This window comes from Leucopleurus acutus (genome assembly GCF_964270905.1).
Source record: "Leucopleurus acutus genome assembly, chromosome: 6".
In the NCBI taxonomy this organism is placed as follows: Eukaryota; Metazoa; Chordata; class Mammalia; order Artiodactyla; family Delphinidae; genus Leucopleurus; species Leucopleurus acutus.
Genome location: NC_139149.1, coordinates 84,760,582 through 84,780,421, shown reverse-complemented (window position 1 = coordinate 84,780,421; position 19,840 = coordinate 84,760,582). Strand labels below are relative to the sequence as shown.

Genomic DNA, 19,840 nt, shown 5'->3' with positions numbered 1-19,840 from the left:
TGTTAGAAAGTCACTGATGGAAAAAATTGGTGGTTATATTATTGTATATTCTGAATACTGTGTAATTCATTACTAAGTGAGTTACATTAAAAAGATGGCGTAGATTGACAATATGTTGGCATGGAAAGATAAATGAGTAGGCTACTAAACGCATATCAACAGTCTATCTCCCAGTGAATGATGGTAAAAGATTACAAGGAGCTTTTATTTGATTGCCCATATTTATCTACTGCCTGAATTTTTTTTGAATGAACATATGATTTTATTTATAATGAAAGACAAAGGTGCACACACGCATATGTGTGTGTTGTGTTTGTGTGTTTTAAAGAAAAAGAGAGAAACAGAATGGAAATTTCAGTGTCACTTGTGGCTGATTTTCATCAGATGATAAATAGGTTTGTTTAAGGAATGTAACTTATTATGTACCACTTTTAAACTCTTGTCATCTTTGAACTTTAAACATTTTTCTCTTCAAAACTTTTACCAGATAACCAAACACCTGAAGATGTCAACATTGAGGCTTAATCTCACTTGTATTTTTTTTTAACCATTTCTTTAGTTGAAATCTAATTACACTGCTTTAGAGCAGCTAGGTAGTAATATAAAAGCAACATGGCCTTTTAAGAAATTGTCAGGAACTGTGCCCCACATAGTTTACATTGCAGAGATTGCTAGTTCTGCATACACTGTCTCCAGAAAATGTTTTCACCTCCAGGCACATGTTCAGACATTAAGGATTGAAGAGTTGCAATGATTATACGATAAGTAGCCTGCCAAAAGAACAGTAGGACTTCATAGATTTTTTTAAAATTTCCCTTTTATCCCCATACCTTGCTCCAAATTCCCCTACTCTCCTCCCCGCAAGGCAAGCATTTTCATGTATTCATAATACAGAAAAAATTTAATTTATGTAAATTGCATTATGGTGTCTCTCTCCTTTTGCTTCTGCTTAATTCACTCAGCACTGTACTTCTAGTGCTGTATTGTTCCATGGTATGTATCCACATTTTACCTATTACTCTAGAGGGAGTAGGCCCTCAGCTTACTACCACAAATAGCAATGCAGGAAACAATCTCACACCTGTCTCTTTATGGGCTGATGTGAGAATTTCTTTGAGATAGATATACCTGGGAGCAGAATTGCTGGATCAAAGGGTACGTGTGTACTTAATTTGACAACATAGTTTCCATGGTTCTTTTGAACGGCTGCACTAGTCTGCATACCCATTATGGGCTTTTTATTTGGATAAATTTTTGTAAGAGTTTCTCTACGGCCAGCAGTTAGTGACGAGAAAGGATTACCTTAGGTAAGAATAATTGTTAGAACTCCTGAATTATTGTTAGGTGGCAATTCCAGATGAGATATAGAGCCATGCTTTTTATAAAAGCATGTTCTTTTTGAGAGCTAGAGCTGTTGACAATGTGGAAGCGTAGGAACTGATCTGAATCCTGTATCTTCTAAGTCTGCGTCCCATGACCAGGTACCATGAAATGGTGTTGTTTGTATTTTATAATGCTACATCCTTATCTATTTAACTTTTAAATTATATTAAGCACATAAGTAATGTTCACTGTTTACAAAATACTATTATATATGCTTTATAAGTATTAACTCATTTAAGCCACATAAAATAGGTACTATTATTGTTCCCATTTTATAAATGAGGAAACTGAGGCACAGAGAGATTGTTTCAATATTACCAATTGGTGAATGTGGATAACTAATGAAAAGTCTGTGAAAATAAATGGGTTATGTGGTATATGTTATTTCATAGTCCATTACAAATACAAAGGTGCTATTTAACTTTTCTAACTTTAACTTTTGAATACCAATATGTGTAACTCATTGAAATGCCAAATGGGAAAAGGAAGCATATCTATTAACATGTTTAATACTATACTTCCAAGAATTTGAAAATAAAATCCAAAGATAGTGATAACCTTTGTTAGGTGCCATAGTTGTTACTCTAGCACACTGGGTGTGTAAATTTTCCAGACGGGTAAAACTTAATTATTTAAACACCATAAAATATTATCTTTTAACATTTTCTTTTAAATCCTGCTTTCCTAACTTCTTAAAGCGTAGGTATGAAAGCATGATTTAATGTTTTCCTCGTGATTGGGGTCATATTTTAATAATTGTCATTGCACTTTGATGAGGATGTAGATGTAAAATATGAAACATAAGGATTCTAGTAATGACTAGACCTGGCTTTCGTGAAAAAGTGCCAGTATTCTTTTTCTTTTGGATTATTTGCCTAATTTTAGAAAAGGTAAAGTATAGAATATACAATCACAGTTGTATAATGTGGCTGCTGTAAAATTAATCATCAGCTCACGGATGGTTCCTTGCCTAGAAAACCTTCTTCAGTGTTGCTGTGGTAGTTTTAGCTCCTAGTGATTTGAAGACCCTGATGAATCAGATACTTATTAGCAGTCACCCATTCTCTTGCTATTTACTGTTTGTTGAGGAAGTATAGAGAAACAGTATCCCTTTCCACTGCAATAGTTCAGACTGGATTACTGGAATATAAATTCAGTATCTTTGCAAACAAGACAGCAGACTAATTTTTTCTTCAAACCTTCTTTAGTATTTGGCTTGAAACCAAATGCCAAGCACAAGCAACATCTAAAATTATGCCTCCAGGGCTTCCCTGGTGGAGCAGTGGTTAAGAATCCGCCTGCCAATGCAGAGGACATGGGTTCGAGCCCTGGTCCGGGAAGATCCCACATGCCACGGAGCAACTAAGCCCGTGTGCCACAACTACTGAGCCTGCGCTCTAGAGCCTGCGAGCCACAACTACTGAGCTCGTGTGCTGCAACTACTGAAGCCCGCGTGCCTAGAGCCCGTGCTCCGCAACATGAGAAGCCACCGTGATGAGAAGCCCGCGCACCGCAACAAAGAGTAGCCCCTGCTCGCCGCAACTAGAGAAAGCCCATGCGCAGCAACAAAGACCCAATGCAGGGGCTCAAACCCGTGTCCCCTGCATTGGCAGGCGGATTCTCAACCACTGTGCCACCAGGGAAGCCCCCCATTTTATCTCTGAAAGCAGTACTAGTGATAGATGGATGAACACTAAAATAGAAAGAGTGTAAAAAATTGAAAGTGAGGAAATTATACATATTAAATATATGTCTGGACAATAAGAATGATTACGAAGGACAGTCGCAGGATGTGTGAAAAAAGATATGCCTGTGCAGTTGAGAGTCAGCCAAAGGTGAAGAAATATGCATGTCTGAAATGGTTTCAGCAGAGGATCATCTCTAAAATGGGATGCCTATTTAGTCAAAGGTTTGAAATTCAGGTTAAAGTTGTAGTTCAAGAACTTAAAGGCTGAGCGTGGTGAGTGAAAGTGGTGCTGTGGAAACTTATCAAAAGCCACAGATGCACCATGGGTTCAAGGCCTTTTCTAATCTGCAGGTGAAACTCTGGTGTGGATTCCCTAGCTGCCAGAGGTTGCCTCCCTTCTGTTGGTGGAGATTGTGGCAGGGAGGGGTTGCCTGCCTCAGTAAATGTTCATTGTAAACAAAACAGGACACTTATTTTTTTTAATGCCAAAAACATACCAGCTCGGAGGAAATACAGACACCATAAACCTAAATTTCACTCATGGTTTTGGACTTTTAGACTAACGGATTTCTTTTAGACTAACGGCTTTAACAGCCTTTTGGAATTTGTCCTGCTTGTAAGTAGAGCTGCCTCCATGTAGTTTATATTCTGAAAACCCTACTGGTCATTAAATTGAATGATACAAAAAAAGAGGGATCAAATGTTTGCTAGGACCAAATAGCCCCTCAGGGTGAACTTTACAGTTGCTGGTAGAGTAACTGTTTCGGAATGTAGTGTACTGTGGCTCGCCCATGAAGCTGGCCTTGGTGTTGGTGTGTGGGCTCTGCCTTTGTAAGATCTGCTTCTCACTATCCAGGTTGGATTTCGGGGGTGACACCCCCGCCACCCTTTTTTTCAGCTTTTAGCACTGAAGCCATTGTATAGTCTTCTTTTTTTTGTGGTTCAGTATCTAATTTTAAAATTATTGTGTATTTTTTGTAAATTTTGTCTTTGATGTAGCCAGATACATTAAAAATTAGTGAGTCTCTGTCTTTGTTGAAAATCTATTATTTAATATAGGAAACGTGGTCCATTTATTTTATGTTTTAAATTATACAGTTTATCTTTTGTCTGGATGAATGTTGACACTGTCTACAAGAGCTGCTGCTGGAGTTGGTGATTGGCACTGTTCCCACTTCTGCATTCAGATGAGCAGCCAACATGTATTTTAAATTAATCCCCAAAGTATTATTTGTACAATAAAAATTTTAAATATATCTTTCCAATTTAAATGTTTGTCACATCATTGTATTTACTGTATTTCTAGGCTCTGCACTCTTGTCAAAGTGAAGTGTCCTGAATTGTTTTAGCCTTTTCTATAAGTCTGTTTTGGCCAGAGTATCCCGTTTTAAGGAAGTAGCAAGCTTTTTTTAAGGCACAGGGCCTATATTTAGGCCCTCACTGTTGACCATTTTAGTTTCCATGGCTAGGCTAACTAAGTCATCAGCATGTTGTATTCTGCCAGCAATGTTTATATCAGTGACATGTTTTGTTTGTTCTTTTTAAGTCTCATTCTTATTAAAATAAGTCACTTAGCTGGTTTACTTTATTTTTTCCTAAATGTGCAAGAATTACAAAGGCTGGCTTCTTGTTAAATAACGCATGCTTGGTTGACTGTTTTATTAAAAAAAGCCGTGAAGTTGTTCCTAAAAAGAGTGAATAAAGATCCAGCATAGCAAGTAGATGATACTCAAGGAGTTACTAAGAATAAGTGTGTACAAACTAGAAAATGCACTGAATATGTGTTGCTTGTGCTTGCCAAAGTTTAGTTTCTACTACATTTAGAACTCTGACTCTGCAAGCTTTCGGTTTGTTCATGAATCACAGAGGTAGAAAGAAAATGATTAAGGGCACAAAACTAACATCACTCATCAGAGGGCAGGAAGTAAATGTGACTTCTTAGGTTGCGAGCAGATTGTATTAGCAGTCAACAGTAGGGTTTACAGTGTACCCAAGTTTGTGTAAGGTACAATAATAATAATGATAATGATAAAATTGTACTATTTGGTGGTGGTAGAAATAATAATAACTAATATTTACATAGTATTTACTGTATTCTAAGGTATTGTTCTAAGAGCTTTACATGTATTAACTCATGTAATTTCCCCAGTGACCATCTGAGGTAGGTGCTACTGTTATCCTCTCATAACTCACTTAATCCCCATAGTAACCCCATAAACCCCCATATTAAGCCCATTTTACAAATGAAGAAACAAGGTTAAGTAACTTATTCAAGGTCATGCAACTAGTAGTAGAGCTGGAGGTCAGAATCCATGTTCTTAACCACTCTGGTAGGCTCAATAATGACCTCCTCCCAACCTCACTGGGTGGGGGTGGGCAAATCTTTACTGGTTTGATGCGCTTTTGTTCCATTGCCCTTTCAGTGGTTAATTTGGGAATGGCAGTTTGGACAATAAGATAGCACATGGGGAGGAATTTAATTGCACACAGTAGACTGATCTTGGATGTGAAAATGAATTTTTGACAACTGGAATTAAAATCAAAGTACCTAAACAAATACTTTTGAGCTTTACTTCATGTTGCACTGGCTAGTACAGATTGCTATGTTGACAAACATGTTTCAAGAAAATAATTGTTTATATAAAATAGAATTTTAAAAATTTATAAAAATTTTCTGAATTCAAATATAGGAAAATTTTTATGTCAACATAAAATTATAAACTTTTCTGGGAAGGAATGTTGTTTATTATGTGTTTTTCCTTATACATTTTTTTTTCATTTATGAAGTATAAAAACAGCAACCCTATGCCAATAACCACAGAAGTTTTTGAAATTTTACTTGTCCACGGAAATCCATGAAAGCCTGGATGTTGCAAATCTTGTTGTATACTCACTAAACTCCATTCTTACCATCTTGCTTCCTGATCACTTACAGCCTGACTTTGGGCCTAATCTCTTGATTGAACTGGTTTCTAGAAGGTTACTGTTGATTTTATGGTCTCTCTATACCACCTTTTTTAAACCAAAGATCTTTTTTGACTTTTCTGTAATGTTTAATTCTGTTGCCCATTCTGTCTCTGAAATTCTCTTCCCTAGTAGTTGCTGACAGTGTGTCTCTGTGCTACCTCAGTGACCATTTTCAGTCTCCTTTAGTGCTTTTATTTTGGTCTTTTCTATTTCTTGATGGTGACTCTTGTAAAAAAAAAAACACATCATGTTTATAATGCCTGTAAATAGTAGGCATGAGAATGAATTAGCCATAAATAGAAGCTGCATGTTGCTAAGTAGACACTATTTAGTAGAGACTGTCTTTTGATATAAAGCTAAGTTTATAATTAATATTGAAGTTTTTTTGATTGCAACAATTGGGTTTTTTAAAATACACACATATTTAATGCATTATATTCCTTTGTATATACCATTATTAAACTATTTATTTATGGATATCTTGATTCCAGTTGTGTACGTATGCTTTTTTTTTTTTAATTAATTAATTTATTTATTTTTTGTACGTATGCTTTAAAAAAAGAAAATACTGTATGGGCATCCTTATGCCTACATCTTGGCATACTCTGTGAGTATCTCCATCATATAAATTCCTAATGGTAGAATTGTTAAATTATGGTGTATATGCATTGAAAACTTTGGTAGGCATTGCCAAATAGCCTTTCTAAAAGCTTGTATCAATTTGCACTTTTATCAACAGTATAAGTACCACTTTCTCCGTACCCCTCCAACAATGAATATAATAAAACTTAATGTTTGCTGATCTAATGGATGAAAAATATTTTCTTTACATTTTTATTTATTTTAATTATAAGTGAGGTTGAGCATCCTTTATATCAGTAGTTTTCAACTGGGGGCAACTTTGCCCCCCGCAGGGGACATTTGATACTGTCTGGAAACATTTGGGGGCTGTTAAAACTGGGAGAGGGTCTGGGAAGAGGGTTCTACTGGCATGCTGCTAAACATCTTACAATGCACACAACAAAGTATTATTTTCCAGACCCAAATATCAGTAGTGTCAGGGTTGAGAAACCCTGTTTTATATTATTCCGTTTCATCTTCTTCGTTGGTTTATATCTGTAATTTCTGAGTTATTTTATTGTTTGCTTTAGAGTTTATAGTATACATTTTTAATTTATCACAGTTCCCCTTTGAGTGATATTTTACTATTTCATGTATGGTATAAACACCTTGCTATAGTATATTTCCATTTTTGTCCTCCTGGCCTTTGTGGTATTGTTTTAATATGTTTTACTTCTGCGTATGTTATAGACCCCACAATATATTATTATTATTTTACTTTAAACAGTAGATTATCTTTAAATTTTTAAAACAGCTTTAATGAATTATAATTTACATTAGATTGCACATATTACAAATATACAATTTGATAAGTTTTGACATATGTATATACTTGTGAAACCATTGTCACAATCAAAATAATGAACATATTTATCATCCCCCAAACTTTCCTCCTGCCCCTTGGTCATCCCTCCCCAACCCCAGGCAACCACTGATCTGCTTTCTGTCACTATAGATAAGTTTACATTTTCTAGAATTTTATATAAATGGAATCATAAACTATGTGCTTTTTTTGTCTGACCCTTTCATCCAGTATATTATTTCTAGATTTATCCATGTGGTGTGTGTATCATTAGGAAAACATTCTTTTTTTTTTTTTTTTTTTTTTTTTTGCGTTACGCGGGCCTCTCACTGTTGTGGCCTCTCCCGTTGCGGAGCACAGGCTCCGGACGCGCAGGCTCAGCGGCCATGGCTCACGGGCCCAGCCGCTCCGCGGCATGTGGGATCTTCCCGGACCGGGGCACGAACCCGCGTCCTCTGCATCGGCAGGCGGACCCTCAACCACTGCGCCACCAGGGAAGCCCTAGGAAAACATTCTTAATGACAGACGTTCTGGGTAATTGGACTGCTGTTATTAATGATCATGCTGAATTCTAAAGTCACTTGATGTGTTCTTTGTTTTAGGTCATGACCATCCAAGGAGTGATAATCACATGAGAGCACTCATTGCTCCAGATGTCATTTGACCATCAAAAAAAAAAAATCTGTTTAAAAGAAAATATCCATTTGACCAGAACCTTTCTTTATTGAATGGCTTGATGGATTTCCTTTACTCTGATTCAAACCAAAGCTGTCCTGCTCAACCAAAACAAGAAAGGACCTTGCATGAGTCAATCCCAGAATGCCACTTCTACATCACCGATGGGTGAAGAAAACCTCATGAATATCAATCACAGAGACTCAGAGAGCATCACTGGTGAGTCCAGTTTAATAAATGAAGTGCTGTTGCTTACAGGATAAAATGCGTATAAGACCCACCATGATGGAACTCAGCCTCTCTTTCCAGCCTGGTCTCCTCAGAGACCACTGAATTAATCTCTCCATCCCCAGGTCTCCTATCACATTATCAAAATCTGCCTTGGGTGCTGTTCCTTGTCTGCATCTGACTCCCTGTAACGTGTGAGCCCTGGTCAGTAGGAACTGCGTCACACTCATCTCCCTTATCTTGTTTTCCTATTCCTATCTTCCTGTCTCCGCAAGAACAGGGTTGCTTGTGTTTCTGTGCCCTGCAGTCACCTAACAACAGTATCTGGCACATAAGAGGCTCTCAGGACATATAGGTATGCAAAAACAGGTACAGCCCCATAAGTCCTTATCTGCAAGACTAAATTTTAAAAACTCTGTACACCCAAAATTTTTTCTAAACTTTGGTTCTAAAACTCACTGGTCCACAAAACCTGACCTGTCCAGTTGTTTCTAGACATCTCACTTAGTTGGAATACTTGTTTGCTGAAATTGTATTAATGTGTTTAAATATGGGATACTGCTACAAAACCAGTTGGAGGTGTTATATAACATACAGTATGCACAGTACTACTTTTCTAAAACTCCATAAAATTCTGCAACCCATCTAAACCTAAAGTTTTTCCCATTTTTTGTTCAGTTTTATTGAGATACCTGCATTAAGATACTATAAAATGCACCCATTTTAAGTGTACAGTTTGGTTCAGTATGTCCTGTGGGCCATAGTTTGCTGACATCTGCACAACAGCATCAACACTTGATAATGTCAGTGTTTTTGATTTTAACCATTCTAGTAGGTGTGTACTGGTACCTCTGTGTGGTTTCACTTTCTTTTTCCCTGATGACTAATGATGTTCAGTGTTTTTTCATGTGCTTATTGGCTATTTCTAGATATTTTGAGTTGTCTATTTAAATCATTTGCCCATTTTTATATCTGTCTTACTACTGAATTGTGGTAAATATTCTTTTTATATTCTGTGTAAATCCTTTGTTAGGTAAAGGGGTGCAAATATTTTCTCCCAGACCATGGCTCGCCTTTTCATCTTCTTAATGGTGTCTTTTGAAGAGCAAAAGTTTAAAATTTTGGTGGAGCCCAGTCTATCAATTTTTGCTTTTATAGTTCATATTTTTTGTGTCATTTCTAAGAAATCTTTGCATACTTCAAGATCACAAAGACATTCTCCTTTGTTTTCTTTGAAGAGTTTTATAATTTTTGCTTTTACATTTAGGTCAATTTTATAATTAATTTTGAATATATAATGAAGTTAGGGTCCAGATTTCTTTTTCCCAGTTGAATGTTTAATTGTTCCTGCACCATTTGTTGAAAATATTATCTTTTACACTATTGAATTACCTTGGTAATTTCATTGAAAAATCATTTGATTATGTATGTGTGGATCTATTCCTGGACTCTCCATTCTGTTTCTTTAATCCCTAAGTCTATCTTTACATAAATACCACAGTGTTTTGATTACTGTAACTCTGTAGTAAATCTTGAAATCAGGTAGTATAATTTCTCGAAGTTTGCTGTTCTTTTTAAAAAATTATTTTGGCCATTCTAGACCTTTCACATTTCTATATAAATTTTAAAAACAGCTTGTCAATTTCTGCCAACAAAGATTAATGGAATTTTGAATAGAATTATATAGACTTTGTAGAGAATTGACATCTTAAGACTATTGAGTCTTCTTATCCGTGAACATGATATATCTCTCCATTTATTTAGGTCTTCTTTAATTTCTCTTAATAGTGTTTGTAGTTTTTATTACACAGGTCTTCCACATATTTCATTAAATTTAATCCTAAATTTTTAATTTTTTTCTGCTACTATAAATGACATTGTCTATTTAATTTTATTTTCCAGCTGTTTATTACTAGTATGTAGAAATGAAATTGATTCTTTATATATTGACTTTGTATTCTGCAACTTTGCTTAACTTAGTTTTATTAACTTCCTTGTAAATTCCTTAGCATTCGCTACATAAACCATAATGTCTGCAAATGGAGACAGTTTTACATATTCCTTTTCAATCTAGATGTGTTTTATTTCTTTTTCTTGCCCTTTGAATGGGACAGGATTTCAGTATATTTTTGAATAAAAGTGGTGGGAGCAAACATCCTTGCCAAATTTCCAATATTAGGAGAGAAGTTACGGTCTTTCATCAGAAGTTTTTTGAGAATGCCCTTTTTCAAATTGAGAAAGTGTCCTTCTCTTCCTAGTTCGATGACAGGTTTTTGTCATGAATTGGTATTGAATTTTGTCAAATACCTATTTTCCCTTACTGAGATGGTTTTTCTTTTTTAGTCCATTGGTGTGGTGAATTCTATTGATTTATTTTTTCATTTTAAACCAGCTTTGCATTCCTGGGGAAAACTCTACTTGGTCATGATGTATTATCATTCTTATATATTGTGGATTTGATATACTAATGTTTTGTGTGTGTGTGTGTGTGTGTGTGTGTTTCCCATTCATTGGTTTGTACTCCTTTTTTTGCAATGTCTTTGCTTGATTTTGGTATTAGGGCAATGCTGGCCTCATAAAATGAGTTGTGAAGTATTCCCTTCTCTATATTTGAAAGAGTTTTTTGTAGAATTGGTATGATAACATTTTCCATCCTTTTACTTTTAACTTATCTGAATATTCAAGGGACATCTCCTATAGATAGTTTAAAGTCAGATCTTTTTTTCATCTTGTCTGACAATCTCTACTTTCTAATTGGTATGTTTAGACCATTTACATTTAATATAATTATCAGTTTAGTTGAGTCTACTGAACTCCTACTTGTTTTCTCTTTGTTCCATTTAAAAGTTCTTTCTTCCTTTTTTCCCCTCATTCCTTTCCTCTTTTGAGTTGTTCGTTTGCTGGTTTGTTTTTTTTAGGATTCCATTTTAATTCCACTATTGACCTAATAGCTATACCTCTCTTTTTTCTCAATGGTTGCTCTGAGTTTGCAATATCCATTTTTAAATTTATCACAGTCTATCTTCAGATAACATTATACTATTTCATAAAGTGACACACAGTATTCTTCCATTTCCCCCTGCCATTGTATTATTCTTGCCATGCCTTTTATATTTACATATGTTATACACATAATTGTTATTATTTTTGCTTTAAACAATTATAAGTTAAATACATTATGAGAATAAAAGGCTTATATATTTCCACACAGATTTACCATTTCTGTCACTCTTTATTTCTTTTTGTAGATTGAACTTTCCATCTTATATCCTTTTTGCCTGAAGAACTTCAACATTTCTTGGAATATAGGTCAGCTGGCAATGACTAGTCAAAGTTTTTTGCTTGCTTTTGTACACTTTAATGACATTCCATTGTCATCTACCTTGCACTGCTTCTGATGAGATCATTTTTGTCTTTGTTCCCTCAAATGTAATGTGTCTTTTTTTCTCTCTCTGCTTTTAAGATTTTCTCTTTGGGTTTCTTTGTGTTTATCCTGCTTAGAGTCACTGAACTTCATTGAAATATGGATTTATAGTTTTGATTAAATTTGGAAGATTTTGACTGTTATTTCTTCAAATATCCTTGCTGCTCCCTCTTCTCTCCTCTTCTGTGACTCCAGTTGCATATGTGTTAGACTGATTGTTATTGTGATGCAAGTCATTGATGCTCTGGTTTTTTTCCTAATCTTTTTTCACTTTAGTTTCCATTGCTATGCCTTCAAGTCTACTGTTCTTTTCTTCTGGATAGTATCTAATATGTTAATGTTATCCAGTGAATTTTTAAATTTAGATATTGTACTCTAGTTCTATTTGAATTTTATAAATATAGGAATACTTTCTGTTTCTCTTTTCATCAAATTCATGTTTTCCTTTTAAATCTTTGAGCATATTAATAATGGCTATTTCAAAATTGCTGTTTACCACGTTTATCATCTTTGTCTTTACTCGGCTTGTTTCTATTGATTTATTTTCCAACTGGTAATGAGTTACAAATTGCTTATTCTTTGAATATCTAGTAATTTTTTATCAAATGCTGAATATTTTGAATGTTATATTGTTTGATGTTTGAATTTTCTTGTCTTATTTGAAAAACTGTTATTATTTTGGCAGGTCCTCAAGTTACTTGCTGATAATATCAGTTCTTTTTTTTTTTTTTTTTTTTTTGTGGTACGCGGGCCTCTCACTGTTGTGGCCTCTCCCGTTGCGGAGCACAGGCTCCAGACGCGCAGGCTTCAGCGGCCATGGCTCATGGGCCCAGCCTCTCCGCGGCATGTGGAATCTTCCCGGACCGGGGCACGAACCCGTGTCCCCTGCATCGGCAGGTGGACTCTCAACCACTGCACCACCAGGGAAGCCCGATATCAGTTCTTTTGAGGCTTGTTTTTAATCTTTGCTATCTAAGTCTCTATATCACAAGACCATACTCTAGTATGCTTTATTCTGCATTAATTTAACCCTACTACCAGTAGGCATGACACTTCTAGGATCTTTTGATTGTCCTTACAGTTCATGAGGTTTTTCTACTCTGGCTAGATGAAATTCAGGCCTTTCTTCGCTTTGTGTAGGAGAGTAACTTAATAAAGATATGAAGATGTAGAGGAAAATATGAGTGTAATGAGGACAGACCACTTTTGAGGCCATATTCAAGAGAAACAAGAGGAGGCCTTGAACCTAAATGGAGGCAATGTGGCTAGAAAGAAGTGAGCATAAGGAAGGGACATTTGGAGGATAAAAATATTAAGACTGGACAATCAGGAAAGCAATAAATAGTACATTATCAAAAATATGGGGGCTTCCCTGGTGGCACAGTGGTTGAGAATCTGCCTGCTAATGCAGGGGACACGGGTTTGAGCCCTGGTCTGGGAGGATCCCACCTGGGGCGGAGCAACTAGGCCCGTTAGCCACAAGTACTGAGCCTGCACGTCTGGAGCCTGTGCTCCGCAACAAGAGAGGCTGCGATAGTGAGAGGCCCACACACCGCGGTGAAGAGTGGCCCCCGCTTGCCACAACTAGAGAAAGCCCTCACACAGAAACGAAGACCCAACACAGCAAAAATTAATTAATTAATTAATAAACTCCTACCCCCAACATCTTCTTTTAAAATATATATATATATATATATGGGAGCAAATAGGATTTGCTCCTAAGGATGTTATTTGAATCTACTAAACCTTGATTGTGTACTCACTTTTAAAATTATTTTTTTGAAGTAGGGAATTGGTAATCTTGAATTTTCACAGAATTTTATTATTGCTTATTAAAAGAAAATTTCTAGGGAATAGTAGTTCTTTTAATGAATGTTACTTTTTCTTCATTTTCTTTATACCCTTGAATGCCTAAGAGTCTGTTTTTAACTCTGCATGTATTTATAGTCAACTTCTCTTCCTGCAGATTTATAATGACAATCTGTATGTGATATACTTGTGGCAGGAAAAATTTGAACAGTCGCATAGAATTCATAGTAATATTATTTGGATGTATTTTCAGAGCTCTTATTTAAGAGATCTGCTAAGGGTTGAGAGGAGCTTCTTTAGATCCATGTTTAAGGTTTTAAGTGTACCTCATCTCTGTGATTATATACCTCATCTTTGTGGTTATGAAGCCACTGCTTGTCATTCTGGGTGAATAGGATTGTCTGATATTGTCAGTCTCCTTGTACTTGATTTGATTAATGTCAGCCTCCTCATTGTTAAGATCAAGTAGTTGAAATTTACTCTTTTAAGGTATGTTTTCTTAAAATTAACTTTGTCGTTCTTTGCCAGAGTTAGAACATGTTTTTTATGCCACCCCCAAAGGAAATACCAGATCTCTTTTAAAAATGAGAGGGTTGATATGACATCCTGTATTTTCTCTATTTTAAGCTGTAGTATTTTAAGCATATTAAAAGAGATAACTGTTTTTTTTTTTTTTTTGTAAACTGCTAAATTTGGGAGGTGTTAAATGATGGGCAGCATTTGGAACAAGAAGCCAGGAGCAAACACATGAAGGTGGAGAAGCCCAAGCGTGTTCAGAGAAATATAAGCAGGGGGAGTTAGAGGTGTGCAAGTGAGCGAGTAGTGATGTGAAAGGTATTCAAGACTTTAAATGTATCACATCTTCAGTAAGTGTTAATTTTTTTTATATCTAGCTTCTGTGAGAATGTAGTAAAATGTAATTTTTCCAGATTTTGAAGAATCCTCCCACAGAGTTCAATTCTGTTATTAAAGAACATGTAATTTTACTCATTTTGAACTCCTTTTCTTCTGGTTGTTTTGTGTTGCCTTTTTTCCCCGAAGCATATAAGTTATTTGAGATCAGATCTCTTGTAAGCAGCACTAAATATATTGATAAGGAAGAAATAAGAAATTTTAAACTTTAAAAACATAGGTGTATTCCCTAAGCAATATATTTTTAGATAGGATACAATTAAAATTCATGGTAGTATTTTTACTATATAAGTTCTCGTATTAAAGAAACCTAGAGAAAGGCCAACTTTAGTACCAGGATACAGTTACAAAAATCATCGGAGACATGGTATTGGCTAATGTTTCTTTGATTATCCTACTTTGACAAAACTAATTTCACCGATTTTTCTCTGTAGCCTAGAAAATTGAAATATATTGGATTCATTTACATGGAATCTCCTCTTTAGATGTGTGCTCCAATGAAGATATCCCTGAAGTTGAGCTGGTGAGCCTGCTAGAAGAACAGCTACCCCAGTATAAGCTAAGAGTGGACTCTCTCTTTCTATATGAAAATCAAGACTGGACTCAGTCCCCACGCCAGCAGCGACATGGATCTGATGCCCTCTCTCCAGTCCTTGCTGAAGAGACTTTCCGTTATATGAGTGAGTATTTTAGAGTTTGTCCATTGAACTAAAGATCATGAATATCTTGGTGTTGACTTTTAAAACATTTGACATCCCTAGCCATTGTTCAGTTTGTACCTACTTTAACTTGAACTGATTTAACAACATGAAGAGATGATTCTAATTGTGTTATGTCTGAATGCAGAAAGTTTATCATTTTTAAGACTCTGAGTGTCCAGGGTTGCAAGCATACTCAGAGGTTTCCATTTCTCTCATCTTTTACTTGATACTTTCTTCCAACTGTGGAGAAAAGGGAACTTAAAAAAAAAAAAGTAGTGAAAGTATTTAAAATTTAATATCCCTTTATATTTCACAGCATTTATTATCCTAATACTTTAATATGTTGAGCCATCAGCTTTTTGACTCTAATCTACCTTACTAAACTGACATAGTCACAGGAACTTGTCAAGTCATTAAGAAACGGAGTTCTTAGATACATAAGTAGCTTTAAAATGCCGAGGAGAAATACGTGCACACTATATAGTAATCTTCATCATTTACTTAAGGATTCAGAGAACATTTCAGTGAGAAAGTAAGCCAAATTTGTCCTGAAAATAAGTCTGTTTTACACCACACTCTTTAAAAATGACAAAATTAAATAGGACACCTTTTTTTTTTTTTTTTGCGGTATGCGGGCCTCTCACTGTTGTGGCCTCTCCCATTGCGGAGCACAGGCTCCGGACGCGCAGTCTCAGCGGCCATGGCTCACGGGCCCAGCCGTTCTGCGGCATGTGGGATCTTCCTGGACTGGGGCATGAACCCGTGTCCCCTGCATCGGCAGGCGGACTCTCAGCCACTACGCCACCAGGGAAGCCCCAGTAATCATTAACTTTTAATGGTACTTTCCTATAACCAGATTACTTACTGCTCAGAAAAAGAATTGTAAACATTGTTTAAACTTGAATTAGGAACTCAAATAGAACTGTATTTCTGTCCTCAACAATTCTTTTAATTAGTTGAATATTAAATTAAGGCCCTTAAGGTTTTCTCAACTTCATAGTTTGAGAAGTTACTTGCTTGAGATTTTCTCGAAAATGCATTTTAAAAGGAACACTATTTTATTTCCATTTCCCTTTGTTCCCTGAGTTTTTAGATTTGTGAGAAAATTTCAAACTGAAATTTCATTGGGATAAATTTAGTTTGTCATTATTCTGATAAAGCAGCATAGAAAGTGCCCCTTAGTTTACATGTTCTTTGTCCTATATGCTGCTGGAGGGGACAGTGAGGGAGACTAGCTAGAAAGATGTCTTAGATCATGATTTAATGGAGTTACTTTTAGGATGAATTTTAAGTAAAAAGACTGGGAAATAAAAGGTAAACAGATTCTAAACTACTTGGTTTATAGGACTTTACATAAACAAACCATAGTGTTCAAGGGAGCAATTTAAAACTTGAGATTAATAGGATGTTACAAGATCCATACTTCCAAGATCTGGAAAAGTGTCCTATTCCTTTCATCTAATGGTACTATTTTCACTTCAACAATTTGAAAATTAAACTACATATGATACACCTAATATCATGAAGCATAGAAGCTAGGATCATCATCCGTTCACTGATACTTTATCTCTGTACTGTACTTTAATTTCACTGTTATTTTAAAGGTATCAATTCTTTGGGTTAACAGTTCACTCAAATATAAATAAACTTCATTATGAATTTCTATCTTATGAATGTAAAAGATAAGTGATTTACTTTGTTTAGCAAATTGACCAAGATTTTAAAATCACGGGGACTTCTCTGGTGGCACAGTGGTTAAGACTCCTCCTGCCAATGCAGGGGACAAGTGTTCGATCCCTGGTCCAGGAAGATCCCACATGCCATGGAGCAACTAGGCCCGTGCACCACAACTACTGAGCCCTCGTGCTGCAACTACTGAAGACCGTGCACCTAGAGCCCGTGCTCTGCAACAAGAGAAGCCACCTCAATGAGGAGCCTGCACACCGCAACGAGGAGTAGCCCCCGCTCACCACAACTAGAGAAAGCCCGCGCACAGCAATGAAGATCCAACGCAGCCAAAAATAAATAAAAAATTTTTTCAAAAAAAGAACTTTAAAAAGCATGATACAAACCATTCTCTTACCCTTTTCCACAGTTTTCTATCGCCTTGAGATGTCAAGATTTGTGGTTTAGAATAGTTACTACAGACCCCGGCAAGCCATCCTAGGGTTCAGCTCCCTGGTGCTGTTTCAGCCCCTTCTTATCCTGACTTACCTCACATGCCAGTAGATACTCATGCTCATTAAAATGAATTATAACAGCTAATAAAAAGAGGCGGCACAGGCAGAGGCACTTTCTCTCTTATATAACACAAAGAAATTGAAAGAGCCATGAGAAGAAAATAAAGAAATTTGGAAGGAAACATGGGCAAGGTTTTGGGATGGGAACCTATCTCACATGAATAAAAGGACACTGGTTGTTCTTTGAAGCCCCTACCAAACCAGAAAGAGATTGCTCTCAAGTGTTTTATTTTAAAAGTAAACAATGGGTAGGTCCAAAAAAGTAATGCTCTCCTAGTCCCTGCCTTACACACACAAAGTTTAAGATACTCAAAGAATGCTTTGCGTGCAGGGTTTTCTTAATTTTATTAAGAGAGAGCCCCACAGTGACATGGGGCAAGCAGTGCGATCAGATCACACTGTGACAGAAAGTACCATTTATTTGTTCGTGTGAAGGCTAAAAATAGAAACCTGATCTGCCCTTCAGGGTATTTTTTATTTGGGAGTAAGGGATCACCTGTACCACTTCCTAATGCATAAGAAAAAGGGGGGTGGTTATATAAGTTGTAATTAAGGCATCATTAATTACAAGTACCAAGTGATATTATATGTCATTAATGATGTGTAATAATTACACATCATTAATGACATATAATATCACTTGCTAAAAACACAGATCCTTGTGCTACCATCCCAGATCTACTGATTCAGAAACTCTGGGGGTGGGGCCCGTCTATTTTAACAAGTCCTCCTGATGGTACTGGTGCACACTCAGATTTGAGAAACACTGATCTAAAGCTTTGTCACCAAAGCCATATGGCCATTTCACAGTGACATTAATTGGAGAATTTTAGGAATTAGGGAGGGTGTAGTATTTTGCAGAGAAATAGATTGTAGAAATTATTACTTCTGGTTGATAGTTATACTTTTCCTCAACTCTGCCCTTGAAAATCATTAACCTGTACTGGCAAGAAAGGAAATACAACAGATAATGTTCAGGAAGCATTAACCATAAGTCAAGTTGTAGAGGTTAGCGGATTCATAATTTCTCGCAACCAGTTCCACAGAAGAATTAAGCCATATGCCCTAAGACATCTATTGTAGAATGAATTACCTTTTCATCTCTACATTATGTACTAGGTAGGTATTATTTGTCAGAGAATTGAGAACATTGTCACTCAAAGCATTATCTATGGGGCTTAATTCTCGCCTGGAAAGGCTGTCCTAGACCGTATATATCACCAGCCTCCTTTTTGTTCTGCCTCAGTTCTTTTTTTTTTTTTTTTTTTTTGGGGGTATGCAGGCCTCTCACTGTTGCGGCCTCTCCCGCTGCGGAGCACAGGCTCCGGACGCGCAGGCTCAGCGGCCATGGCTCACGGGCCCAGCCGCTCCGCGGCATGTGGGATCTTCCCGGACCGGGGCACGAACCCGTGTCCCCTGCATCGGCAGGCGGACTCCCAACCACTGCGCCACCAGGGAAGCCCTGCCTCAGTTCTTTTGAAGGCAGTTTTTTGTATTGCAGAAATGTTCTCTGTATTATAATAGCAAGAACCACTTCTTTGGGGTTAAAACCTCAAGACCTGTCCGTAGTTATCAGGAGTTATTCTAGCTTTTACTCTGCCATGTGAAACTGTGTGTTTCATTCTTGTTTTTTGTTGTCTTGCTTTTGTTTTTTGGTGTGGGAGGTTTGGAGAGTGATGAAAGATTAGAAGTCTTTTAAAAATTAGATAATTGGGGTAAAAACTCTAGACCTTGTAAAAGGACATATGAGAACTATTCAAGAACCATCTCATATAAATAACAGGGATATCAAAATGGATTAACATTGGCATTTTCCATCCTGAAAATGATTGGGGGATGGTTGATGTGAAATTACGCAGATATAACATAGAGTAAGAATTAGTGAAGTGCTTATATATATCTCCCCATGTTTTTTCAAGAATATTAGATTCTCCAAATATTAACCAAAAATGTTGAACATTAACTAACAACCTTCAGAAACCAAAAATGTTCTGTACAAATGTTTATTTTCTCCCTGATATATAATTTGTTCTTAGAGAGTTAGAAAGCTCATGTCTGGAAACAAGCAAGGAACATTGGTAATTTCTGTACCATTTAACATATTTTATTTTAACCTCTGAGAACTGAAGGAAAAATAGTATTTGAGAGAATTATAATAAAGTCAGCCTGCTTGGCCCTGAATTCTTGGTTACTACAGTGAAGAATTAGTCTATCGCTTTGGAAGCATTTAATCACAATACTTAAAATGCCAAGAGAATACTTAAGAGCTTTGCCCTGAGTGCTTTTGGAATCATCCCAAGCAGCCTATCTTTATCAGGAGTATTGTGTTAAAGAAGAGAAGACAGAACTGATTAGGCTGCAGAGAGGAATCCTTTGTGTTCCTCTATGCTT

The 19,840-nt window shown here is 36.3% G+C and overlaps 1 protein-coding gene across 2 annotated transcripts in view; it reads left to right on the top strand.

Annotated features, from left to right (window-relative positions):
* Window positions 1–19,840, top strand: part of TRAK2 (trafficking kinesin protein 2) — a 63,603-nt gene that overhangs the window by 15,929 nt on the left and 27,834 nt on the right. Inside the window, exons 1-3 of one of the 2 annotated variants that reach the window (XM_082841804.1) lie at window positions 6,625–6,644; window positions 8,063–8,354; window positions 14,994–15,188. In XM_082841804.1, the coding sequence (XP_082697930.1) occupies window positions 8,264–8,354; window positions 14,994–15,188 (286 nt within the window). In that variant the 5' untranslated portion in view covers window positions 6,625–6,644; window positions 8,063–8,263. Of the gene's footprint in view, window positions 1–6,624; window positions 6,645–8,062; window positions 8,355–14,993; window positions 15,189–19,840 lie in introns of those variants that run through there. The other variant, XM_082841803.1, reaches the window with a different exon arrangement.